The 27,448-nt window shown below is 41.2% G+C and overlaps 1 protein-coding gene across 16 annotated transcripts; it reads left to right on the top strand.

Moving 5' to 3' along the window:
* Nucleotides 1-447: 447 nt before the first annotated feature.
* Nucleotides 448-26,795, top strand: LOC109905049 (casein kinase I). Of its 16 annotated transcripts, none has more exons than XM_031789857.1 (12): nt 570-1,333; nt 1,717-1,823; nt 11,170-11,296; nt 11,512-11,610; nt 13,872-13,955; nt 16,316-16,455; nt 17,402-17,480; nt 18,136-18,210; nt 18,738-18,844; nt 19,207-19,319; nt 19,965-20,042; nt 24,945-26,795. In XM_031789857.1, exons 1-11 carry the CDS (start codon nt 1,211-1,213, stop codon nt 19,988-19,990), a joined length of 1,080 nt encoding a protein of 359 aa, XP_031645717.1. In that variant the 5' UTR covers nt 570-1,210; the 3' UTR covers nt 19,991-20,042; nt 24,945-26,795. The 16 variants fall into 16 exon arrangements, with proteins under 16 accessions (XP_031645721.1, XP_031645717.1, XP_031645716.1 ...); XM_031789856.1 differs by having other exon boundaries at nt 590-1,333; nt 17,402-17,489; XM_031789854.1 differs by having other exon boundaries at nt 590-1,333; nt 17,402-17,489; nt 19,207-19,355.
* Nucleotides 26,796-27,448: the final 653 nt, after the last annotated feature.

The following is a 27,448-nucleotide window of genomic DNA, read 5'->3' as shown; positions in this document are numbered from 1 at the left end:
GCTGATATGTAAAATACCTATACAGCCGTTGTAAAATATGGTATGCGTCAGCAATGTCTGGGCAGGAGAATACAACCTAATAAGTGTTAAGAGGGAGGATAATGTCAAACAGGCTAGGATTTGTTTCACGAAAAAGATCTGTGAATCAGTGAGGCAATAGATGGCACCAGTGAACCGTTGTAACACTGGTGACACTTATTACAATGACGCTGTCAATATAGTAGCCTATGTAGAAATAACTGTCACCAAAATTAAACAGACATTTGTTAAAAATGGGTTCTCTAATGTCAAGTCCCAACGCATAGGCTTTGGCTATATGATCCATGGCATAACATTCGCTTAGATTTGAAATGTGTCCCGAACATTAAATGAAAAGATAGAGCGCGGCTTTTGATCTGAAAACATCAGTGGAAAGTACTTGATATCTTGCACACTAATTACAATGCATACATTGAACGTTGTAATATGCTAAACTGTTTCTTTATTTTTCTCACGCGCACTTACTAGGCAAGGCTCTCTTTCGTAAGCGCAAATTCAAAACGTCACAAGGCGTCCTCTGCGCTCGCGCCCCCCAGTGTTCCTCGCGCCCGCCTGCGCCTTGTTCTGAAGCTAAGCTAGCTAGAATCACCTCGAGACGGACAGTGCATTTTTGTGGAGTAGTGACAAGAAAATGGCGGAGTGAGTGGGTTGCGCTTTGAAGGAAAGCAGCGACCCTAGGTTTCCGTAAAATATAATACGAACAAAGGAGAACCACATAAAATCTGTAACTTTCATCGAAAATTTAACAAACAAGAACAATTATTGCCCCTCTCGCGGAGGTGGTACAAACAGATTATCGAACGGGGCTTCGCAGTACCACTGGTGTCATTTCGATAGCTCGACGCTAGCAGGCTAGCGACGAGGCACTGGGCGACGGACTAACACGGCACATTAGAAGTGTTTTCAGAATAATTGTTTGGCCTTTTTCGTGATATGTGTTGGGTTAATTTTGTATGTTTTTTACTAGCTAGCTTGTGAATATCGCATGAGAATAAACAAAGTCTGTCTTAGTTAGCTAACATTACATTGTTTCAGTACATAGCCCACGACCAACCAGGATTGTATGTTCACGATATGTTCTGATAACGAGCTGGCCGAGTAGGGGAACCGACGGAGCAGTCCCGGAGAATACTATTTTAAACTGATTGGGGTTGCTCGTGATTTTGAGGATATGGCAAGCAGTAGCGGCTCAAAAGCCGAATTCATTGTTGGTGGAAAATACAAACTTGTCAGAAAAATTGGATCTGGATCATTTGGTGACATATACCTGGCGATCAACATCACAAATGGAGAGGTAATAAACATATAACTAGTGCTTAACTAAGTGTTCGCTGTGTTAACCAACAGCCAAGCCGACTCCGAGATTGAACAGAAGATTGCTTAGTTAGCCTTCCTAACGTTAGCTAGCTAGCTGAAATATTTGCCAACTATGCTCAATGAATACCCAGCTAACATTAGCCTAGCTGGCTAACTGTCATCTAAGATACTTAGATAACTGACTACATAACGTTCGTTTCTTAGAAATAACACGTTTGTTGTACCTAGTTAGTAAATTACGATAGACTGCATATGTGACGTTAATAACTAAACGCTGCCTAGCTAACGTGGCTAGTCTAAAGTGTTACTAACTCGGTGGACTACTACGTTAGCTAACTTACTGATCATTTTGTTTTACAGGAGGTAGCTGTAAAATTGGAATCTCAGAAAGCCAGACACCCACAGTTGTTATATGAAAGCAAACTGTACAAAATATTACAAGGAGGAGTTGGAATCCCACACATAAGGTAATATACGTTTTCATTATTTTGGACAATTTAATATCGGAGATGTATGTGGAGAAAAGTCATAGCTAATTGTACAATATTTGTACAGTTACATTTCTCATGCAAACACTGGTTTACTTCCATATGCCAGTTGTAGTTGGTAAGTTAAACTAGTTAGCTGGCATTAGTTAGCTTTAATCGCCAAGGCTTCATGATTTTCCTTGATCTTTGCTTATGTAAACGTTCCACTTACATTCCCTTTTAACGTTAATATTATTCGAATGACCAATCCTTCATGAGCCATGTATATTTTCACAAAATGTGTGTTCACTGCTCTAGTTTTAACGTGCAAAAAAATCATCGGGCCACGAAAAAAAATCGGTGTGCTGGAAATGGCCGCTCCTCTTTTATTGTTTGTTCCAACATGTCTTCCTTCCCTGTTAGGAAATGGCGGCTCAGCACTAGCGAAAACAACTAGCTATCTGGGCCAATTGCTTTTGTCTCAAGGTGACTTCAACGCTGAAGTAGGACCATATCTCGCTCTCATTAAACACCTACAATTAGTTTATTTTAGATTTCATGGGTTATAGGGCAATATGTAGAGTAGAACTTGGTTAATGGGTTAGTTTACTGACACATTGGTGAAATTAATAATCGAGGCAGGCTGTAAACTGTCTGTGCACGTTTAAAACAACTGAGTTAGGCTCAATTACCCAGTTGACTTATAATTTATCGATATTATCAGTGATACACAATTGTTTTATGGTGTTGTGACAAGATACACCACTTGTTTGCATTTGACTTGGAAAAGGGACATAAGGATACTAAAGCCATCAAAGATGATAGGATCAACTTTAATGTCCCCAGGGTGAAAATTCTTGGACACAGTACTGCCGTTTACAAAATACACTGTACATTACACTCAGCATAATACATGCATTAAACCTTACCCAACATACACATTGTGCACTTCTCAAATAGCCACATACATAATACATATTGCACATTTCTCCTATATTCAGTAGAGTACTGAATGTAGGGAAATGTGGAATATGTATGTGGCTATTTTAAGATTGTGTGGAGGTGAAAGAAACGCACACCTGCTTTGGTGAGGTGCTGGCTTGGGTAGAACACTTGAAAAAGAAAAGGAGAGCCGCACACTAGGAGCTCAGATGCAATAATGCCCCTTCATCCTGGAACATGCTTCAAAATATATTCAAGTTGGGAGATTTAGTGCCCTTGTCGATCAGTCTAAAAACAGGCAACACGGTTTGTGATAGCTGCAGTTGTTTCTAATCTTCGATTGTATCTGCGACTTGTGACTTTTTTTACGAGTATATTCTGTAATTTTCTGTCATTTATGTACATGTTGCTATTTCCCTTTTGCTTTCTTGCCAGGTCACCTCGTAAAATATGCTTTTAACCGCCAATCGTTTTTACTTGGTTAAATAAAGGTAAAACATTTTGATAATTGAATTACCAACATTTCAACAGACAAGCTTGTCTTCATCAGGGTATAATGACAAACACTGCGGGTCACTAGTTTATATAGTTTCAAGGGAAACACAGGTGTCTGTAATTATGGCTGGGTGTGGCTTGATTTCATTGGGTAATTTACAGATAAACACTACTGGTCAAAAGTTTTAGAACTTCATTCAAGGGTTTTTCCTTATTTTTACTATTTTCTACATTGTAGAATAATAGTGAAGACATCACAACTATGAAATAACACAGAATCATGTCGTAATGAAAAGTGTTAAATAAATCAATGTTATAGTTGATTTTCTTCAAATAGCCTCCCTTTGCGCACGCTTGGCATTCTCTCAACCAGCTTCATGTGATAGTCACCTGGAGTGCATTTCAATTAACAGGTGTGCCTTAAATGTTAATTTGTGGAATATGTTAATGTTTGAGCCAAACTTTGCACACTCTTGGCATTCTCTCAACCAGCTCCACCAGGAATGCTTTTCCAACAGTCCTGAAGGAGTTCCCACATATGCTGAGCACTTGTTGGCTGCTTTTCCTTCACTCTGCTGTCCGACTCATCCCAAACCATCTCAATTTGGTTGGGGGATTGTGGAGGCCTGATCATCTGATGCAGCACTCCATCACTCTCCTTGGTAGAATAGCCCTTACACAGCCGGGTAGGTGTGTTGGGTCATTGTCCTGTTGAAAAACAAATGATAGTCTCACTAAGCACAAATTAGATGGGATGGTGTTTCACTGCAGAGTGCTCTGGTAGCCTTGCTGGTTAAGTGTGCCTTGAATTTTAAATAAATCATTGTCACCAGCAAAGCACCATCACACCACCTCCTCCATGCTTTACGATGGGAAATAAACATGTGGAGATAATCCGTTCACCCACAGTGCGTGTCACAAAGACACGGTGGTTGGAACCAAGAATCTCCGATTTGGACTCTAGACCAAAGGACAATTTCCCACCAGTCTAATGTCCATTTCTCGTTTCTTGGCCCAAGCAAGTCTCTTCTTATTGGTGTCCTTTAGTTGTGGTTTATTTGCAGCAATTTAACCATGAAGGCCTGATTCATAGTCTCTGAACAATTGATGTTGAGATGTTTGTTACTTGTACTCTGTGAAGCATTTATTTGGGCTACAGTTTCATCATGGTGCTTGATTGTTTTTGACTGCACTTGAAGAAACTTTCAAATTTCTTAATTTTCTGTATTGACTGACCATGTCTTAAAGTAATGATGGACTGTCATTTCTGTTTGCTTATTTGAACTGTTCTTGCCATAATATGGACTTGGTCTTTTACCAAATAGGGCTATCTTCTGTACCCACTACCTTGTCACCACACAACTGATTGATTCAAACGCATTAAGAAGGGAAGATATTCCACAAATGAACATTTAACAAGGCACACCTGTTAATTGAAAGGAATTACAGGTGTCTTTCCCATGAAGCTGGTTGAGAGAATGCCAAGAGTGTGCAATGCTCAAGGCAAATGGGTGGCTATTTGAAGAATCTCAAATATATTTGGATTTGTTTAACACTTTTTTGGTTACTACATGATTCCAAATGTGTTATTTCATAGTTTTGATGTCTTCATTATTATGCTACAATGTAGAAAATAGTAAAAAATAAAGAAACCCTTGAATGAGTAGGTGTTCTAAAACTTTTGACCGGTAGTGTAAATAGAACATATAAAAGCATGAATGGATAACATACCATATATGAGATTGTGAACATAGCTAGATTCTGGTTAAAATGTTGTACCTATTTGTTTCAGGTAGGGCTGTCAATGCTGTTTAGGCCTAATGGTGAATTGTTGAGGGTCAGGGTAATTTTGAATGTTTTTACAGAAAATGTATTAAACTAGCCAAGTCAGTTAAGAACAAATTCTTATTTACAATGGCGGCCAGACCTGGATGACGCTGGGCCAATTGTGCGCCGCCCTAAACATCTAAACACAGCCAGATGTGATACAGCCTGGTTTCGAACCAGGGGCTGTAGTGATGCCTGTTGCACTGAGATGCAGTGCTTCAGACCGCTGCGCCACTTGGGTGCCCTTGATCATTAGGCTCTGGTATTTAGAATGATTTAATAGTAAGATAAGACTACTGGCCCCTCCATGGCCCTTCTGGATAACTTTTTTCCCACCTTCTAACGAGGCCTATTTACGGTGCCTTTGGAACGTTTTTAGATCCCTTGACTTTGTTCACATTTTGTTACATTACAGCCTTATTCTAAAATGTGTTAAATAAATAAATATTCTCAGCAACCTACACACAATACCCCATAATGACAAAGGAAAAACCGTTTTTTAGATATGTTTTCAAATGTATTAAAAATAAACATACCTTTTATTTACACAAGTATTCGGACCCTTTGCTATGAGAGTCGACATTGAGCACAGGTGCATCCTGTTTCCATTGATCATCCTTGATGATCCTACAACTTGATTGGACTCCACCTGTGGTAAATTCAATTGATTGGACATGATTTGGGACGGCACACTCTTGTCTATTTAAGGTCCCACAGTTGACAGTGCATGTCACAGCAAAACCCAAGCCATGAGGTTGAAGGAATTGTCAATAGAGCTCCTAGACAGGGTTGTGTCGGCACATCTGGGGAAGGGTACCAAAAAATGCATTATTAAGGTCCGCAAGAACACAGTGGCCTCCATCATTCTTAAATGGGAGAAGTTCGGAACCACCAAGACTTTCTAGAGCTGTCCTATGGTGAACTATGGTGGCAGCAACATGCTGTGGGGATTTTTTTCAGCGGCATGGGCTGGGAGTAGTCCTGATCGAGTCAAAGGTGAACAGAGAAAAGTATAGGGAGATCCGTATTTTTAATTTAATATAAAATTCTCCCCAATTTCGTGGTAGTTACTGTCTTCTCATCGCTACAACTCCCGCACGGACTCGGGAGAGGGGAATGTTGAGAGCCAAGCCGCATTGCTTCTTAACACAGCGTGCATCCAACCCGGAAGCCAGCCGCACCAATGGGTCGGAGGAACAACGTACACCTAGTGACCTGGTCAGAGTACATTGCGTCCGGCCCGCCACAGGAGTCGCTAGTGCGCGATGAGACGAGGATATCCCTGCCGGCCAAACACTCCCTAACCCGGACGACGCTAGGCCAATTGCGCACTGCCCTATGGGCCTCCCGGTCGTGGCCAGCTGCTACAGAGCCTGGGCTCTAACCCAGAGTCTCTGGTGGCACAGCTAGCACTGCGATGCAGTGCCTTGGACCACTGTGCCACCCGGGAGGCCCAGTATAGGGAGATCCTTGATGAAATCCTGCTCCAGAGCGCTCAGGACCTCCAACTTGGGGTGATGGCTCATCGTCCAAGAGGACAACGACCCTAAGCACAAAGCAGGCTTTGGGACAAGTCTTGGAATGTTCTTGAGTGGCCTAATGTGCAGCCTGACAGAGCCTGCAGAGAGGAATGGGAGTAACTCCCCAAATACAGGTGTGCCAAGCTTGCAGCGTCATACCCAAGAAGACTTGAAGCTGTAATTGAGTCAACAAAGTACCGAGTAAAAAGGGTCTGAATAGTTTTTATTTTTAACAAATGTGCAAAAATTTCTAAACCTGGTTTTGCTTTGTCATTATAGAGTATTGTGTGTAGCTTGAGGGGGGAACATTTTGAAATACATTTTTGAAAAAGGCTCTTAACGTAACACAATGTGGGAAAAAGTCAAAGGGGTCTACATACTTTCCGAATGCACTGTATACATTGTTGAATAATATGCACTACTCAACTAGAACAATTTAGACAAGAAATGTTGGGGCTGCCACACTTTTATCTGCTGTTCTGTACTCTCATAGCCAGTTGTTTTTAGGTACATCTGCACCTGTCTAGGGACCTTTCTGTTATGCAACTCACCTGACATTTTCAATCTGGAAAGTTCTCCAATGCTTTTCCCCATCTCCTGTTTTCATCACATTTTAATTAGACCTACTTATACCCATTTCAGACAGAATATGTGATGTTACATGTAAACAATACAAGGCCATGTTTATGACCCTCTTTCAAACATCCCCTTGTTTAGATTATTTGCAGGTATACATACCCCTTGCATACATATCGTGGGTAACTGTCAAAGTGGGGGTGTTGGTTAACCATGCGGCTGTTTGCATTTAAAATTAGGGAGGTGTTAAACAATTTTTAATTATGGAGGTGTTCAACACAATTTATGAATTGACCTGCTAAAAAGCAGAGAACCATTCACACAGACCAGTACTTGTATTTTGGTTACAGGGTCTGTGAAATTGCAGGAATCATGACTGTCTTTGGGTGGCTTTTATTTTTCAATTTTTATTTTGACTGCTTTCAGATGTTTGAAAAGGCTGGTATAAAAGTGCAGACATGGTATTTTAGATGTATTTTGGTCTGTGTATGAAAGGGATATTAGACTAGAGCCAGTGATTAAACTTAAGTGCAAACATTCTGGGAAAATGGTACCACTTAATTGACTGAAGGGTTGTAAGAGCCAAGTTATTGAGATGAAAATAATTCCATTATTACCTGCTTCGGGAGCTTGTGCAAACATTTTTTATTTTTTATTTAGCAGATGCTCTTATCCAGACTGGCTTAAACTTAAGTGCCTTGCTCAAGGACACACTGCTCTTAACCACTAGGCTGCCTGCTGCCTCAGAGAGCCCAACTTCCTCTTTAGTAAAGAAGACCATCAACAGATGAAGTCCACTTGAAACCTAGCCAACTACCGGCTGTGTGTTGGTATATTCAAACTAAGTTGATGCTTGTTGACCAAGGCATGGTGGCTTACTGGTAACCTAATCTCTAGAGCTGCATTCTGTTACTTAGCTACATACAGTGTACAGATAAGACCCATTTTGTGTTGGTTAACTATTAATGGATATGCCCAGCCATTGGCTGTTGGTAGGTAGGAGGGGGTTGGTGAGTTCTAATTTGCACAACTGAAAGCTGGTTATCAGCTGGTACCTCCAGCAGATACTGGGTTTTACCCAGGCAGGTGACTTCTTCTCTTGGGCACCTCAAAGGGCTAAAGGCCATTTCAGAGTTATTGGTACATGAGTGTGAATTGTACATTAATGTGCAGTGCAGGCTTTGAGGCTCACTGGGTAGTATCAGGAGCTGTATAGTGCTTTTGAATTGAGTCGTTTTAGAATGTTTGTTTGTGAAGGTTACTGTAGGAACTAGCTGAGAGAGTGAAATAACTCGTGGAACTTTGTCAATGCCAGAACAACCTGCTGAACAAGCCCCCCCACAATCAACCAATAGGAAGCCCTACGCAAATAACTTCGGTTCATTTGAAGTCAGAGGTTCCTCGTTTCCGACATGACGTGAACGCAGCATAATCAACAAAGGGAAGTCTTGTGCTTATGCATTTTCTCTTGGGTCCATTGAGATTATGAAACTCTGCTCTTTTTAAAATTCCACCTTAAAAAATGCTAGGCCTATCGGTTAATGACTTGTTTCTTTCCTTAATTTAGTTTCCTTTGTAGTTACATTTTGGATTGTTTCTAAAGCAGCCTGAGTTTCCACTGATATTATGCCCATATTTCTCCTGTTTAAAAAATTCAGCTTATTTTAGAACTATGGAACTATTTAAGAAAAGTGCAAGGGTGCCAATATATTTGGCCGCAACTGTACATTGTCTGTACAATTATATTTCTATGGTTAGTTTGAGTAAAGAATTGAGTTTACCCAGATCTGCCAGGATTATCTTTGTATTCACAAGCTATTGTTTGACTGTCAACCTGTCAATTGTTTGACTGTCACGCCACTTGCTTCATTAGCATATTGATTTTTTAAATTCTTGTTTTGCATTCTAAAGATTGGCAGGTTTAAATTGTTCTGCATCTGAACTGTCTTTAGGAGTGTTGACCGAGAGTCGTCTGTTCAATTGCCCAAATTTTAAATGGTGTATTTTTCCATATATAGAGACACCCTGTTTGAATCAAATCAAATCTGTGTAGGCTACTGAGCTTTTCAGATGCTTTAGGCACTGTGATTTAATAATGAATCAATGTAGCCTAAACAGAAGGAAAATAGTATTTTCAAGGAACTAGAAACATTGTCTCAACTAACTTAATCCAGTCAGAAGCTAGTGCTAGCAAACTTACAACATTGTATAAAATATTCTGGGACCTCAGTTTCCCATGCCAGTGAGCTCCAGACAGACACAGCTGTCGGCTATTTGCGCTATGCATAAGAAGTAATCAGGTAGGTCTATTTTATGACGTTTCCCCCGGATCAAAATATGACATGTCTTCCCCCATCCCCACACTTTCATGCTGAGTGGTTATGGAGAGAGCTGGAAAGATTTTTCAAATAGGCTATGTTAAGGAACTATGGTCATTCTCAATGGATGTAAAAACAGACTGTTTACTTGCTGTTTGACGCAAAGAAAAAAATCACTTTCTTTACTCACCATCACTGGAGCGTTTAAATCAGAAATGGTATCAGATCTCCAAATGGGAACATTTATAGACCTGCATTTGCACATAGACCAGGTAGCCTAGGCCTACTTCTATGCGTAATCAGGTGCGTGTCCTTACAAGATTGACAGGAACGAGCCAAACAAAAGACAATTTAATAAATTGACAACTCGTAAATTGAATGAAATAATAAACCAAAACCTTTTTCTCACAAGTATAGCCTAGGTTGTGCGCTTTGCAAACAATGTGTCCAGTCCTACAATGACAACAGTGGGACTGTAATAATAATGTGTTTAATGCATTAACTGAAATGACCGTAACCAAACACTGGATTATAATTTATGATAAGTAAATGTACTACTGGTGTGCCATACCCACTGCCCCTGCAATGGATTAGTCCACTCAGACACACCTGAATCAGACAGGTGTCTCGTGTGCCATACAATTTTTTAAAGATATATTTGTCACTGCTTGACTAAAAATCTCGGCCGACCATCAGCCTATTGACCAAACATTCAAAAGCTTTGCATAGACCTACCAAATTCTAGCACCATACTTTTTGGCTGCCACATATTGGCTGTTACGCTTGTGCTTGGGTGTGTGTCCTGGGTGTGTGTAAGCTCATAGAAATGCAGAGTTTGGAACTGTTTACTTTATTCAAAGTGTATTTTCTTTGCTGCCACCATGGACGGTCTTGTGAAAGTGTTATTGACTAACCACACCCGTAGCTAATTCCGATAAAACAAGATCTGTCAGAGTAGCGAAATGGCTGTGTCGACTCTTGCAGTACATCATTCCCAGACAATACCTCTTTGTTTAGAGGAATCTTGGACAAGATGGTTGCCTGGCGACTGCTGGCCTGGCAGTGTACTGGAGAAGTGTTGGGAGTCTCTTTGACCTCGAATGTCAGAGCTGTGAGGATTAGACCGACTCTAACTCTGTGCTCTCTAACCCTGTTTCTAGAGAGCTACCCTCATGTAGGTTTTTGCTCCAACCCCAGTTGTAACTAACCTGATTTGACTTATCAACCAGTTAATTATTAGAATCAGGTGTGCTAGATTGGGGTTGGAATGAACCTACAAGATGGTAGCTCTCCAGGAACGGGGTTGAAGAGCCCCGCTTTAACTATTGTCAGGCCAGACAAAAAAAAAAAAAAGAAGCATCTCTGTTAATGATAGCTGGGGCCTCCTATAATAACTCACTGGAGTCCTAGGGTTTGGGATGGAGTTATTATGACCTCCATACAAACAGTTTTTGTCCTAAAGACTAAAGTTCAACCTCCACATAAATTTTTGCCTCTGGTTTTGAAATATGAGCTTTGACCACACAGAACTGTTGCATTAACAGTTATTTTACATAGGCCTAATAAATTACTCTGCAATTGCTATGTAAAGTTTTACTTAAGAAAACACTGAAATAACATTTTTATGGTTATTATGAATATTGATGCATGGCTGGTGCTGTCTTGCAGGTGGTATGGCCAAGAAAAGGACTACAATGTCCTAGTGATGGACCTGCTGGGACCTAGTCTGGAAGACCTCTTCAACTTCTGCTCGCGCAGGTTCACAATGAAAACTGTACTAATGCTCGCAGACCAGGTAAAACTCAATTTAATCATCGCTCTTTATCTTCCACTTTGGCCCTTTGCTTAACTTTGTCTGGTTACAAAAAAACAAACATACATTTTTTATTTGCCAAAGGGAGAATATTACTTGTACATTTCTCATTCTTATGAAACGTTTGAAAATGGACTAAGAAGACCAGTCTATTTTGAAGTTCTGCGTTAGCTGATTGACTGGCGTTTTCCCCACAGATGATCAGCAGAATCGAGTATGTGCACACAAAGAACTTCATTCACAGAGATATCAAGCCAGACAACTTTTTAATGGGTATTGGCCGTCACTGTAACAAGGTAAGCTTTCAGCAGTTTCCCCCTCCTGAGATGCAGTAAGTGGAGTGAATCTCTGACCTAGTTTCACTTTTATTTTATACACCATTGTGTGAAGTGATACTAGTAGCCCATGTTGTTAATAGAACTCTCTTCTTTTGGTGGTTTCATGTATTTTCTTGTGGAAATATTGACTATCTAATCCTCTGAGGTCAATGTGATTTAAAAAAAATTATATATATATATATATATATTTGAATAGGCTTCATGTCCTGGTAATGGACATTTTCAAGGCTAATTGTTTGTGGTTGGTTTAGTCCACTTGTTATGTGGATGGAATTGTTAGTCACATTTAGGTAGTTTTACAATCAGGTAAAACAGGCCCTCTTAGACAGCACCATAGGTGTGGATCTGTTTGAGTTCTTAGACAGGACAACAAAAAGGTTTCTGCATGATGTGTAATCCCATTAATTCTTTCCCCTTTGCAGAAAATAATGTTAAGGCGTTTTTTTGTGATTCTTTTTTCATATACAAACTGTATCTCAAGTTGCCTGATTTGTATTTTGTTTTTAAATAACTCACTATTTTGAGCCCTTGCAGACAGGCAACATTTGGCAAAGTTAAAGCATGATGTGTGTTTTAACACGGACCTATCCACACCAGCTGTGGCTGTCGTTAGTGTTACTTGATATAAACTCATCAGACTAGTCTAATCAAAATGAAACGGTACCTTTTGGGTATTCAAGCATTGAAGCCTGTATTACCATTTTTGGCAGTGCTGTCTGGAATAAGTGTTTACCATTGTGTGTCTGTGTGAATGCCAGCCTAAAGCGTATTTTATTTTTTTCATACACATGAAATTTTTCACTTTGTTTATTTATCAAGGGTGCGCATACAATCCTTTTGGATTGCAAGTTCTGACACTGAACTCAATGGATGGGAAGACTGGCATAGCAGTAGCTTCTGCGATCCCCACTCTATCCTAATGTGTAAATCAACTGCCTTTCTCTTCACCTGAACTCACTTTGCATTCTGCTTCCTATCTGCTGTTTTACAATGGTGCTTATATGCCCCTTACCTTGTGCCCAAAAGGGTGGTCGCCTTTAATTTAGGAAGTGTGTTTCTGAAATAGTCTTCATTTGGACATGGCTCCATTGGTGAAAATAAATCTCTGCCAAAGAGCAATTGTTAAACCTTAACCTTAATCCCCCCTCTTAATAGATTGCATGTGAACACTGCACCAACACTAGCTTCCTCTCTATGGTTTGGAGAGTGATACTCTGCTTGTTTTGTTGCTTTGTCCAGGGCTGCTCTATAGAAATCCTCTAATCAAGAGCCACTATCACAAAGGCTGTCCTGTCACGCGTTTCTCGCAGCTGTACTAAATCTACTCTATATATTGACGGCTTCATGCAGATTAGTTCATGCTTTTTTCTTGTACTGCACGCTTTTCCTCTATTTGGCGCTGTAGAGCTGCTAATTGCCAGATTGGGCTTTTCCAAAGTCTGCCAAAAGTATTCTACCCTCTTCCTTACTGAAGGTGTCTACTGTTTCAAAGCCGTTTCAGGATAATACAAAAAAAATATTTTCAAAAATTGGGGGACCCATTGCTTCCTGTGAGATCTCAAGGAGGTGGTGGGTTGGGTGGCTGCATTTTTCAAAGCCTTTTCACGCCTTATTGCTAAATGAGTACCCATGTTAGGGAATGGCCTTCATTATTTGAGTTCTCTTTTAACCCTAGTTGTGCCAGTCAGTCAACTGCGTATTGTGTTCTGCACTCAGGCAGACTGTTGGCCCAAATTTTTTAGGATGATTATGGTACAAAGCAATTATACTGTGGCCAATGCTAGCATTAAATGCTGCAATATCAAAAAGCCAATGCAAAGTCAAAAACGCAAAACAGGCTTGGAAATACTGGGCGTTTTTTTACATGAAAGAATAACATCGGATTGGGCCGTTATATTGTCTTCAATTCTGCCTCTGAAATTGGTATTGCAGTGTGGACTGCATATCCTGCAGGACATCTCCCTCCCGCCCCCATCTGCCAAGCCTAAATACTGGCTTGCATCTAAGCCCAGGCTAACTCCTAGGAAGTCCTACCACAGACTCCTCTCTGATTTTAGCTCATGCTTTGCTGGTGGATGAAGGATGGCCTTTGGCTTTCTCTTCCCCTTCTCCTCCCTCTCCTCCCGTTCTTTTTCTGAGCCTTGGTGTTGCCTGTCTGCGCTGGCCTTGTGGGATTGTCAGCAATCCTGTTTGATGCACTGCACCCTCTATTTGTTCAGTGTTTGGAATCTCCAGTGGGGAAGAGGAAAAGAAGCTTGGCTGTTAGTTCTTCTCAGGACCCATCTTTCTCAGGATTAAACCAGGTCTGAAACTACAACCGCCTCTTAATACTCCCCCAAATTCTGTTTGCTTTTGGGATTTATTTTACCCATTTAGGAGTACTACTTTTTTATTTCATTAATTTGGTGAACACCATATTGGCATTAAACCAGACACACATGCTAAACAAATCTAGAGATGAACACCTACTCCAGATTGCAGGGATCTGTGTTGAGGTGGATGAAGGACATATGGTGACAAGTAGTTGAAGCTGCTGTCGGATTTTGTGAGGAGGACGTGCTCCTCAATTGACGTCGTCACGGCGCCCACTAGGCTAATTTTATATTTTGGTTCTTTTTCCATTTCCTTGGCGCTGTTTCTTGAGATTTACTTGCCAGTTAAACAGGATTATATTTCTCTTGGTTTCACAAATTATTATCTCTTGGTGTTTCAGGATATGTCATCACAGGAAAATGTGTGTTGGCCAAAATGAGCCAACATTGAGTTGAGGGCAATTTTCTTAAATTCCTACAGAATTTTTGTAGGCTCAGCAGTACTGTAGCTACTTGGTTTACTTGACCTGCATGTAGCATTATAGTGGGTTAACTGCCTTGTTCAGGGGTAGAAAGACAGATTTGTACCTTGTCAGCTTGGGGATTTGATCCAGCAATCTTTTGGTTACTGGCCCAACGCTCTAACCACTAGGCTACCTGCTGACCCAAGACGGAAAAAATCATGTTTGGAAAATGTAGGACCTGAAAGGCCAGATTGGGGACCAGCCAGGCAGACGGGTGTCCAACATTTTTCAGTTCCTGTTTTTCAAAGGGGAAGAGAACTTGACTCCTTGAAGGGTAATTACTAGTATGGCTTTGCAACCAGAATCCTCAGTCTGAAACTCTTCTGATGAAACATACTTTGACTTTTAAAAATATCTAGGTTTGTGCTGCTTTGTTTCACAGTTTGCTTGGTTAGAGTGGGCCTGTGAAGTCTTTGGTTGCTTTTGAAACGGTTGTGAATGTTCAGGTAATGGTATGTTGTTGAAGATTGAACCAAAATTCAAAGAAATGGAGTGACTCGGCATGTTAGAGTTGAAACCAACATGTAGCCTATTTTGAAAGTCATTGGCTTGTACAGTTCTGATGTTGAAGTATTATTTACAAGGTAACTGACCACCCATTCACAGTGACCTTGAATATTAGCAGATGGAGAAGAAAATGGGATGCTTTTCATCAGAACAAGTGTTTTTTTGGGGGGGTGAAATTGTCCTCCACACATTGGATAGATTGTGTATTTGGACCACATTCTCATTTCTACTGATGGTTCAAATGATGAAACTAAGTTTCAGCAATCCTTCGACTGTACGCATTGCTCATGCAAGTGCTGTAGTGTAATGGTTGGCTTATTTTCACATTTAAAAAAACTCACTTACCATTTATGTAGTTCTTAAGGACATAGACCTAGGTGAAGTCAGTGAATGTTCAAATGTCTTACCAGATAGCAGCTTACTTCAACTTAACACTTCCTTGATTTTCTATTTCAGCTCTGCAGGTTTAATGGAAGCTCCTCCAGCCCCTGCTTTTGTTCTGTGAACACTGGAAAATGCTATTTAGAGTGGCCATTGTCCTTGCTACGTTGTGTATTTATAGACTCTGAAATGTTTCATTCTGCCTGCAATGTTGCTATTGAACACCAGCTGAAGGTATATCAAGGTAGAGGACAAAGGTGTAAGTTAATGAATACTGCAGAAAAGGGAGTGTTACTTATATTACAGCAAGTGGACGGTTGCGTGTGAAACTGACTTTCCTCCCGGCCTGACTTTTCAGATCGAAGCGTCACAATATAACGTTCCGATAGGCGTAGACAGGAGGAAATAAGGTTTGAATCCCCAGCTGAGCCAAGCAGGCATAGGCACGGCTGAGTGGATCTGCCAGTCCGGTCACTGCTGCCTCAGTGAAAAACGTCTGTTGGGTGAGGCACTCAGGGACTGCAATCTGCAGTTGTGTGTGTGGGCAGTAGAGTGGAGAAGTATGGCAGGTAGTCAACAAATGAGATCATTCTGATCTGAGACAAGACTGTGATGGCCGGGGCTTTCAACAACCATAAAGAGCTGTTAGCAGGCAGGGAGCTATTAGTGAATGAAAACCTTCGTGAGTTTGCTGCAGAGATTCCATCTGACTCTGACCCCTGGGTGTTCCCTGATCCTGCCAGCACAGTTTTCATAGATGATAAGCAGGGGCATTGAGGATGGCTGCCTCGCTAGTAAAATGGTACACGGAGCAGAGCAGGATATTTGAAGAGTAGACCCATGATCTCGCACAGTGGCAGCCTCCATTTTGTCAATCGTTCCCTGTAAATCAGGATATTTCTAAAATGTCAATATTTTTTCTTTCCCCCATCCTTTCAGTTGTTCCTCATCGACTTTGGTCTGGCCAAAAAATACCGGGACAACAGGACACGACAGCACATACCTTACCGAGAAGACAAGAATCTCACCGGCACAGCACGCTATGCCAGCATCAACGCGCACCTGGGCATCGAGCAGAGGTAAGAGATCACCACCCAGTAACTATAGTCATCTGGAATCTAGTTCAGCCTTCGCTGGATATTCTCTTCTCACTCCTTATCGTTTGCATGCTTTCAGCCGGAGTGATAGGATTCCTAGGGCTTAATATAGAGGTTAATGTGTCTTTTCTGCACTTCATGCCACATTTTTGAGTGGCATGAAGGAGCTTTTGATGTTCAGACTGTGTGTTCCAGCTGGGGCTGCAAGCTGGCTCTCTAAGGACTTGCCCTCATGATGACCAAGCTGCACTCATTGGTCGTGGTAGAATCTAGCCTCCACCAACAGCTTGGCTGACCCAGAATCCTAATTTTGACAAACAGGGCTGTGTGATTTAGCCAGTCATGCTTCCATCATATACAAAAACTCTGCATTGAGCTGTACAGTAGGCATGGGAGTCCAAGATTAGATGTTTTTATTTGATCTGTATTGCATATTACAGCAACGTAAGCGTGCAGTAATTTTCTTTAAACCTTTGATACGTTGTGAGCATTGACTTTCGTAATAAGATAGAATTCAACATAGCTAGAAATCCTTTTGTTCCTGTCTAAACAGGCTTTTTATGAATGCTGGTTTTCATGTCATTTGACACATTCAGTTGGGATATAAAAAAAACAGTATGTGGCTTCTCTACTGAGCCGTGCTCCAAAAACAAAATATGTGAAGTAGTGGAGAAGGATTGCCTTCTGTTGAAACACCGTAACAGGATAGACATCCCACCCTCTAATTCAAGTGAATTATTCAATGACAGTCCCTGCTTGAACTTTACCAGTTAAATGCTATGTCACTGGTCTGAAAGTTAGTGTACAGCTTAGCCATTACAATTACAAAGGGCCTTGAGATTAATGTCAAATGTGTTGCTCTTGGACCAACTGTGATGTTACCTTTTTACGTGCTGAATGCTAAATGTCTCTGCTTGTTTGTTTCCAGTCGCAGAGATGACATGGAGTCGCTAGGCTACGTCCTGATGTACTTCAACAGAACCAGCCTGCCCTGGCAGGGTCTAAAGGTAGGCCAGGCAGGTACTCTAGGGCTCCCAGTCCACTATATAAGTGGTTCATATTTCACCAACTCGCATTGAAACCAACTTGCTCGCTCGCCACAGCTTTTCCTCCATGATTCTGCTACTAGACCCCCCCCCCCCCCACTCAGTTATATGCTTTTGTAAAGTCACCAAGACTTGCATTTGCAGCATAATGCGCCTTCCCCTTTTCTGACGCTACAAGGGTTAAATAGGGAACACGAGAGATCTGTGCTGTGTGTTAATGTAATTGCATGGAACAGCAGCCTACAGTGATAGAAACTCAAGTCCTCAGCAAGGTGTTAGGTACATACCTACAGAACCAAGCCATTCTTCATATACATACAGCCCCAGTTGCCCGGCCTATCAAGATAGTGTTTTGTGACATAGCCTATGTACACATATTTGTATTACTGAGAAAAATACGAAACTTCCTCAAATGTCCCAATATTTTCCTGAATATTTCCCTTAGGTGGCTCTTTCACGGTGCTGTAAGTCACATCAGGCCAAACTAATACATTACATTCTGTATGGACCACTGACCTCACCAGCAGTGACAAGCTTGTGTGTGTTGAGAAATTGCAAAGGGTAGTGTTAAACTGTGGTGCACAACATTTTCATTTCTCGCCCACATGTTCCACAGGCTGCCACAAAGAAACAGAAGTACGAGAAGATTAGCGAGAAGAAGATGTCCACTCCAGTCGAGGTTTTGTGTAAGGTGAGTGAACATTGAAGAATCAACCTGGCACGCCCACCAGCGGACTGAGTTGGTCCTATTTTTATTTGGTGCCTCCGGGTCAGAAAGGTAGATGCTTACTATGGAAGTCCTTGAGTAGCCACATCTGCCAGTGAAGTACGATCCTGTTTGAAGGAGTTCTAAAGGCTGTCTTGTAGCGTACGAGAGTAGAGATGTTGGCTGGTGTCGCTAATCTAATCCAGTCTTTAAATAGTGGCTGTTATGCATCCATCACCTTGGACCTGAAAGCATGATGGCCATTGCTCATTAAAAGACTTAAGTAGCTGGCTGAAAGAGTGTGCTGCTAAACCTGATGCCTTGCATTAGGCTGTGGACTAACTTGTGAAACACGCTCGCTCTTTTCTTTCGGTAACTTGCCTTACCAGAACGCATCTCAGAGTATTTTTAGGCACCGACTGTCATGGTAAATAATGTATACATGACCGTAAGCCAGACAGTTGGGCATGGATCGATAGATAACCTTCCTACTTTCCTGCGGTTGTTTCCAGGGTTTCCCAGCAGAGTTCGCCATGTACCTGAACTACTGCCGTGGGCTGCGGTTCGAGGAGGCGCCTGACTACATGTACCTGCGTCAGCTGTTCCGCATTCTCTTCAGGTGCTTGTCATTTCTCAACCTCTAACATGAACCTCTCTGTCCCCAAGGGAGCTGAAACGCGCGTGCACCAAATCACATGTTTCTCTCACTGTCAATACCCACGAGGCAGGAAAAATGAATTGGTTGCATTGCATGTAAAGCATATGGAGTCCTTAAGGTGTATTAGACGTTAATACTGAAGTGTTCTTTATGAAACAACAGTGAAAGGAGCAACCTCTATAGACCTGTGTTTTTCATTTAGTCTCTTTCTGCTTTTATGTATGTTTAGGCTGAAAACAAGTTGTCCTTTGGCAGCAGTAAAGAGTTGATGAATATAGGTGAGCTCAGTGTGACTGCATGTCTGAAAGTGTCTGTTTGTCCAGGACTTTGAACCACCAGTACGACTACACGTTTGACTGGACGATGCTGAAGCAGAAAGCAGCCCAGCAGGCTGCGTCCTCAGGGGGACAGGGGCAACCGGCACAAACTCCCTCAGGCAAGCAAACTGACAAACCCAAGAGTAACATGAAAGGTTAGTAGCAAAAAGCCAAGCGACGTTTCGAGTGCAAAAATGGAGACGCCAATTGCTTTCATTTTCATTCCCCCTTCAAAGTGCTTGGGAGAAAAAAGAAAAAAAAGTGGATTTGGAACATTATTAACTCCCAGCGGATTAATGAGACCACAAACAACACAACAGTGTTAGTTCGAGGAGGCCCCTGAAAGATAAAGAGAAATTCAATTGGTCTGTCTTGCAGATGCAAAGGCGTCCTTGGGAAATTTGACTACTAACTTTGTACCCCAATGTCTTTTATTCTTCTCTGGGACAAAGGGTTGTGGCTTTATTATCTTCTGTGGATGTTAAAATTGATTTCCCTCTTGAATTAACCCCTTCTCTAAATGATGTACGTTTGACTCTTGATTTCTCACAATCATTGTTCCTGGATCTAACACTTGTTAATCGTTATTGTAATGCTCTCAGATACAGTGGGAGTGAGATTCTAGCCACACACTGCACACACATGTATGATACAATTGTTCATGGTAATAAATGGCCACCTGTTTTGATGTGGATTTTAGTACTCATGTGATGTGACTCTTGAATAACCTCTTTTAATTCCAGTCTCTCCCCTCCCTCTCTTAGAGGGTATCCCGGGTGCCCAGGGTTGATGGCAGAGGAGTCAACCCAATTTTTCAAAAAACCTGAAGCAGTTTTCATCAGGTGATGACTAGGATTTCCACAGGGATTAGGCAATAGCCCATTTAGGTGTGTAATCTCTGGCATGAAATTGCAGAGCAGCCTTCCACTTGACCTGTATTGGTAGTAAAAGGAACGCTTATACCAAGTCAATGCCTCACCCCCTTTTACTTAAAACCACCATAGGGGTGGTGTTTTATTTGTCGCCACCCCAAATTAAACAGCGACTTCGCCTAAGATGCAATTTATAATTTTCAAAATGGCGTATGTGGCATAGATTTGAGTCAAACATTGATTATAGTGTCAAAATTCACTACAAAGTGTAAATAGGATCATTTTGGTCTTAGTCTTGTCCAATATTGAGATTTGAGAGATGATAGGAAAGAACTTTGTTAAATAATGAAGGGTACCGTAACATTTTCCATGGGTTGGGTTTATTTTAATCCTACCCACAGCTGCCAGCACCCAAGTAATCATCCATTCAGAGCGCAGCGGCACAACCCGATCATAATGCACATGGTTAATTTAATGACATTCGATATCCCAATGGGGTTAGATAATTAAGGACCATCGGTAAATTACACAATGTTAATGGGACAATATTTTAAAAAGTTGGAACTCCAAATTTCAATGACTTAAAAACCAACTAAATTACAGAAATTCATATACAATTATTGAAAGCATTTAATGAGAAAATATGTGCAACATAAAAATATTGTTCCATTTTGCATTGTGTAATTTATTGACGGTCCCTAACTATCCCCAGAGATGGGCTATCCAAAGTTTAACCAAATTTGCCATGGTCACACAACAACAGGCTGAATCGAATTGGCTAAATAAATTGTCTAACTCTTCCCACCTGTGAACACCCACATGAAACTAACTCACGTTTGAATTCAGTTATGGCCGCTAGCATTTCTTAATGAACCAAATCTAAAATGAGGCCAAATCAGGAAGTGTAGTTGCCCTTTAAACCATGGCTGTCACATTGGCCCAGAACTCACTGCTCCACACACACCATGTGTTTGTGCACACAGTGCATGGAGGACTCAAATGAATCCCTCCCTCCCACGTGTATTAGTCCGTAAGTGCCTGGTTCCAACATTTTAGGCAGGGCTGAATTAAATTCTCAATACACAATCAGATTAAGTGTTTATTAGACAAAAATGTTTTGGGTTTGAATGCAGGTTGATTGGGGAGAAAGAATGCCCATGTAAATGGATGACGTGACCTGGATGGCACCCCTGAGAGGGCTCAGTGTATTGATCCTGCTCTTCCCCAGCACTCCAGCCCCTCTGACTTAGCACATTACATTTTCTGCTCCTCTACCATTTTGTTTGTGACGTATTGTTGGTTAAACCGTGTTTCGAACAGGGCTTCCTGTGGCTTATATTTATTTACTGTGGGTTACAGTTTTTTTTGTATTAATGTTCTCTCGATGACGTCAGGCAAATCATTTTTGGCCCGACTTATACCAGTGCTGTGTCTTCACTGCTGAGAAGAGCTTTGAAATCCATTAAATATGAATAGGAAATCAAAGCACAAGGACTCTCTATGCCCCCCCCTCTTTCAAGGAACATCCCGCATGATGGCACTGAACAAGTGCTGTGAGGGGCTAGCTATAAATATGATTTTGGTGATGACGTGGTATTGGTCTAATCCATTGTGTACACGGTGTCTGCAGCACAGTTGAGCTCTGCTTATGTGCCTTTCATGCAGGGGTGGAGAAATCAAAGTTTTTCCTCTGGAACTGATAAAAAAAAGTACCTTTGTAAATGGACCCCCAGCCTTTTTATCTCCTGTTTTTGTTATGAAGATGTATAGAAAGGACATGTTATTTCCTGGTCTGGTGGTTAGTGTTCTCTCCTGCAAGCTGTCCATTTAAGATAACACTGCCAGCGAAGGTGCTGAGTACCCACAGCCAGAAATTTAAATAGCCGAGCTCTGGCTTATTGAAGCTTGAACGAACTTGCTGGTTTCTTGGATACCAGTTTGACTTGGCCGCACTTAGCCTTGTAATAATGGAAACGTTGTTAATGTGAATTTGCATTTCAGCCCTCCTGTTTTGCCCAATGGCCTTGTATTATATGATATTTGTTTAGAGCAAGCCACATTGACAATCAGGCAAACACAAGTAGCCAAAGCTCAAAGCAAACTCCGTTAACCCAGCCATACTCTCAAAACATTTTGATGATCGCTTGGTCTTTAGTGTCTGTAAGGCCTAAATATCATCACCATGTTGCTGTGAAGTCTCCTAAAGGCTATTTGCTATATTAGAAGAGGCTTGATCTGTTAATGGTTTGCATATGGAGAATTGAGCTGCCCCTTTCACCTGTGAGTGAGACTTGTCTGTTGCATCAGCTGGCCCCTACAGACACTTAAAACGCCAGGAACATCCGTCAGAACCGTGTTAGGTTTTGAATTGAACCAACAATTCACATTGAGCGAAAGCTGCAGACCATTTCATGTGTAATTAAGACCCATTACTTTCGCTTATTTGCATGGTGGATTAATCCTCTGACTCTGTAGACACCCTCCCATGTCATCCCTGCAGCAAAACTACCTTTCCTTTGAGTCAAACCACATTGGAGGGTACAGCTATAGAGGAACGTGACTCGTGAGAGCTTGTGTCAAAAATGCTTCTCAAATCACTCAGATCTGATGAGATCATGTCCCGACTTGCGCTGCACTCATTTAACTTCTCTGGGATATATGGGACGGTAGTGTCCCACCTCGCCAACAGCCAGTGAAAGTGCAGGGCGCCAAATTCAAAACGACATTCTCATAATTAAAATTCCTCAAGCATACAAGTATTTTACACCATTTTAAAGATAACATTCTCATTAATCTAGCCACAGTGTCTGTTTTCAAAAAGGCTTTACAGCGAAAGCACCACAAACGATTGTTAGGTCACCACCAAGTCACAGAAAAACACAGCCATTTTTCCAGACAAAGAGAGGAGTCACAAAAAGCACAAATAGAGATAAAATGAATCACAACCTTTGATCTTCATCAATGACACTCATAGGACTTCATGTAACACAATACATGTATGTTTTGTTTGCTAAAATGCATATTTATATCAAAAAAATCTTATTTTACATTGGCGCGTTACGGTCAGTAGTTCCAAAAGCATCCGGTGATTGTGCAAAGAGCCACATCAATTTACAGAAATACTCATCATAAATGTTGATGAAAATGAAAGTGTTATACATGGAATTAGATATACTTCTCTTTAATGCAACTGCTGTCAGATTTATTTTATTTTATTTATAGACCATGCAATAATCTGAGTACAGCGTTCAGACAACAAAGCAGCCAAAAAGATATACTCCATATTGTGTAGTCAACATTAGTCAGAAATAGCATTATAAATATTCACTTACCTTTGATGATCTTCATCAGAATGCACTCCCAAGAATCCCAGTTCCACAATAAATGGTTGATTTGTTAGATAAAGTTAATAATTTATGTCCAAATAACTTCTTTTGTTAGGGCGTTTGGTAAACAAATCCAAACGCGTGTTCAGGTCCAGCTGAACGTCGGACGAAAAGTTCCAAAAGTTATATTACAGGTCGTAGAAACTTGTCAATCTTTAGTATGTGTTTATCATAAATCTTCAATAATGTTCCAACCGGAGAATTCCATTGTCTGTCGAAAAGCAATGGAACGAGAGCTAGCTCTCCCGTGACCGCGCCTCACAAGCATGTGGCACTCTGCCGTGACCGCGCCTCACAAGCATGTGGCACTCTGCCAGACACCTGGCTCAATCCCCTCTCATTCGCCCCCACTTTGCAGCAGATGCCTCAAACAAAGTTCTAAAGACTGTTGACATCTAGTGGAAGCCTTAGGAAGTGAAATATGGCCCCATTTACACTGTATATTGGAATGGCAAAGTTGAAAAATTACAAACCTCAGATTTCCCACTTCCTGGTTGAATTTTTCTCAGGTTTTTGCCTGCCATATGAGTTCTGTTATACTCAGACATCATTCAAACAGTTTTAGTAACTTCAGAGTGTTTTCTATCCAATACGACTAATAATATGCATATATTAGCATCTGGGACAGAGTAGCAGGCAGTTTACTCTGGGAACCTTATTCATCCAAGTTACTCAATACTGCCCCCGTCACCAAGAAGTTAAACCCACTGGATGAGGCTCGCCATGCATCATCAATGGGCGAAGGCTTGCTTGAGGAAGACAAGATTGTAGGAGCCCATAAGAAAGATGAAGGAATCCTCACATCTTTTAGGATTGTTGTGCCCATGTTTCTGTCCTGTGGATTGGCACCTCTCTAAAGGCCAACTGCTGCATGGGTGTGCTGCATGTAATTGGTTAATGGCTGTCTTTAAAGGTTACCTTCCACTGCAGACAAGTATGAAGGAAGTGTGGCTCACATAAGCAGGCCACATCCCTATTTGTCTTTTAACTGTGTTTTTGTTTGATCACTGTGTAACATTGCCCTTTCAAATAGGATTATTGATAAGCCGCATTGTTTCCTTCATGACCGTTCCACTAGTGTCTTTCTGTCTGTACTCACTCCCCGGTACACTACACAGCTGCTGTTGTCACCTGTGCTAGTTGTGAACATCTATACCCACTCCCCGGCACACTATACAGCTGCTGTTGTCTCCTGTGCTAGTTGTGAACCTCTTAAGCTGAAGCGGTGGTTAATGTTTTCATTACAGGAGGCTCAGAGTAAAGGCTGCATAAATGTTTGATTCCCCCATCTCAGGCACTCTGCAGCAGCAGGTCCCAGCTTTGCTGCAGAGCGGGACTGGTGACTGGGCACTTTTATGTTACAGGGATGGAAAATTGCAGTGACTTAGTTGGCCTCGTTTATAGCAGTCGCTCAACCCTGTTTGATAACCTGTTCTACCTGATGTGTAACCAATGGCCCCGCTCTGTCTCTTCGTTTGTCTTGCAGGTTTCTGAGCAGTAAGACAATGAAAGGAAGCAGAGCAGAGTGGCCGTAGCAGGATTTGCCTTCCAATCACACCCCGGCATCTAGGATCAAATTCACCAGAACCTGCCAGGCATTGTGGGCAACCCTTTTTTCCTGTTAAAGAACTTTCCTTCCATATATACTATATATGTAATCGCTCTATATAGATAACATGCTCTGCATATATCTATATATTGGTATGTATATACTATATCCACACAGAAAGCAGGCTTGGTATGGAATTTTCCGAAGCTGTAGCCTTCTCTATTGTCCTGTCCCTGAAGATTTTTTGTTTCTTCAAAACGGAAAACTAAGAAATGGTTGGCTCACTGCGGATGTTTGTGCACCTGCCAATACTTTCCCCTTGATACTTTCTCCCTCTGAGAGCTGCTGTTTGGGTGCCTCCCTCACCTCATGGCTGCCTGTCAGAGCAGCTTTGCCCCCATTCCCTCTGTCACCGAGTGTGGCATGATGACCCAGACACACGTCAGTCAGATTGAACATTTGAAACAACCATTTTCTCTTCCTTATTCAACTTTTTTCCCTCATCCTCAAGCAAAATGAAAGATGTAATCTGAAACTGTTTCCTTTATGAAAAGGTAATTAAGATTCTGCCTGCAGATATGTGCTAGAAGAGCTTCTAATGTGAAGATGAAAACACTAGGTTTCTCTTTAGAATGCTGCATTAATATTGTACTTCTGAAGTCTCAAACAACGAATAAAAAATATGAACTCCACAAAAGCATATTCATTATAAATTAGGCACCACTTGACTAAACCTGTTTGTAAATTGCTTAGAAAAAAATGATGCATCAATGAATTTATTTTGAAAATGTTTTTGTTTTATGTAATTGCTATGATGGATGGCCTCAATGTTCCGTTTTTGAGACAGACAAACGTGCTCACTCCACCCGCCCTTCCTGTTATATATATATATATATATATATATATTATTATTTTTATTTTTTATCAGAACTTTTTTTTTCTTTCTGTTTTATAGTCGTCTTTCCCTGTATTGAATTGATCATTTTGGGGAAAGGGTGTTTTTGTTACTTTCTAAGGGGAAGCAGATCCTGTTGTAAAATACTCTGGGACTTTCTCTCTGCAACTACATATTGCTGCTGCATAGAGTAGCAACCGTTTCCTAATTTTCCTTTTTTTTTTATTGCGAAGAAAGTGTTGGAGGGTTTTTTTTTTTTTTATATACTTTGAGTCTTGTAAGGCAAGTACCATTTGGATTTCAGTCAGCCTGTAGTCACAACAGATGTACACCAGGGGCAGTTTGTCCTACCCCCCCCCCCCCCCATTATTCCCCCTGACCCAGCATTAGCTATTTTACAGCTGGACGTTCTATAAAAGTGTAATTTATTCCCTTTTAGCATGTCAGAATAAATTCAAATGACTTGTCAGCACCACTGTCCCAGTCTGTAATTTGAAGAACACACTGACTTCTATTGCCTTATGCCTGGATGATGATGATGGCTGTTGAAGAAAAAGAAAAAAAGCATTTTTTTTGCTTTCCATTTGCTCGTCTTTACACATTTACCTGTTGACTACCACACAACCTTAGTATTGTAAGCATTTGGAAACTGGAGACATCGGCAGGATTGGGGATAGATAAGGAAAGACTTTCTTTCAAAGATATCAGACTCCGATTGCTCTAGACAAAGGGACACATTTGTGGAAATGGTCTAAAAAGGTATTGCTGTAATCTAGAAAAAGCAGTTCCTGGTAAATGATGTTGGTGGGTAGTTGTAGGTGCTTGTGGTGGTGTTTTGAAAAAAAAATCTTCCAGGATTTATATCTGTAAATATTAAAATGGCTTCAAATGGCTGTCGTGGAAAATCGTTTAATTATCTACACCTCATCAACTCTACATAAAACTGGCCAAAGCAAAGAAGAATCTGGCCTAGCAGTAAGTCTTCTGTATGAGACTCATATGCCTCATTATACTTGTAGGACAATGGTAGTGTCAAGGGTTAGTGGGACAACTGCGAAGGAATGTGAGAACTACACAATAGGTTTAGGAGCAAAGTGCAATGCAACAGAAGGTATTTCTCCCCCCCCCCCCACACAGCATGGAAATGGGACTATTTCAAGTAAAAATTGACATCTGTATTAGATTAAACCTCCCCCTAACAACATTGTTGGGGTGTTTGCATTGTTCTGTAGGATCTGTCAGTGTAGTCATAGTGCATTGCCAATCCTGCATGGTCACTTCCAAAGCTGGTAGGATATGTAACAAAAGTGAAGTGATCTAAGATGCTGTATCTCTCAATAGCACACTGGCAATATATCCCCCAGTGTGTTTTCTGGTTTTGTGTAAATTCCTAACTGCCTTTGGAAAGTCAGAGTCCTAGAAGGGACCTTGTGTGTTGCCAGGAAATTGTCAACCATGGCACACTAGACACCAGACTGCTTAGAGAAATGGATGGAGTGGAGGATGTGAGGGTTTTTAGACCAAAAGAGAGAGGTCTGAGACGTCA

This window comes from Oncorhynchus kisutch, linkage group LG15 (genome assembly GCF_002021735.2).
Source record: "Oncorhynchus kisutch isolate 150728-3 linkage group LG15, Okis_V2, whole genome shotgun sequence".
Lineage (NCBI taxonomy): Eukaryota > Metazoa > Chordata > Actinopteri > Salmoniformes > Salmonidae > Oncorhynchus > Oncorhynchus kisutch.
The sequence above is the reverse complement of the archived record's forward strand: the minus strand, read 5'-3'. Positions and strand labels throughout refer to the sequence as shown.

What these genes read in the sequence shown, in the direction of transcription:
- LOC109905049 (XM_031789854.1), top strand. Translation starts at nt 1,211, where the DNA reads ATGGCAAGCAGTAGCGGCTCAAAAGCCGAATTCATTGTTGGTGGAAAA. An exon ending in TCAACATCACAAATGGAGAG is followed by an intron (nt 1,334 to 1,716) that starts GTAATAAACATA and finishes TTTGTTTTACAG; the next exon opens with GAGGTAGCTGTAAAATTGGA. An exon ending in CACCTGGGCATCGAGCAGAG is followed by an intron (nt 16,456 to 17,401) that starts GTAAGAGATCAC and finishes GTTTGTTTCCAG; the next exon opens with TCGCAGAGATGACATGGAGT.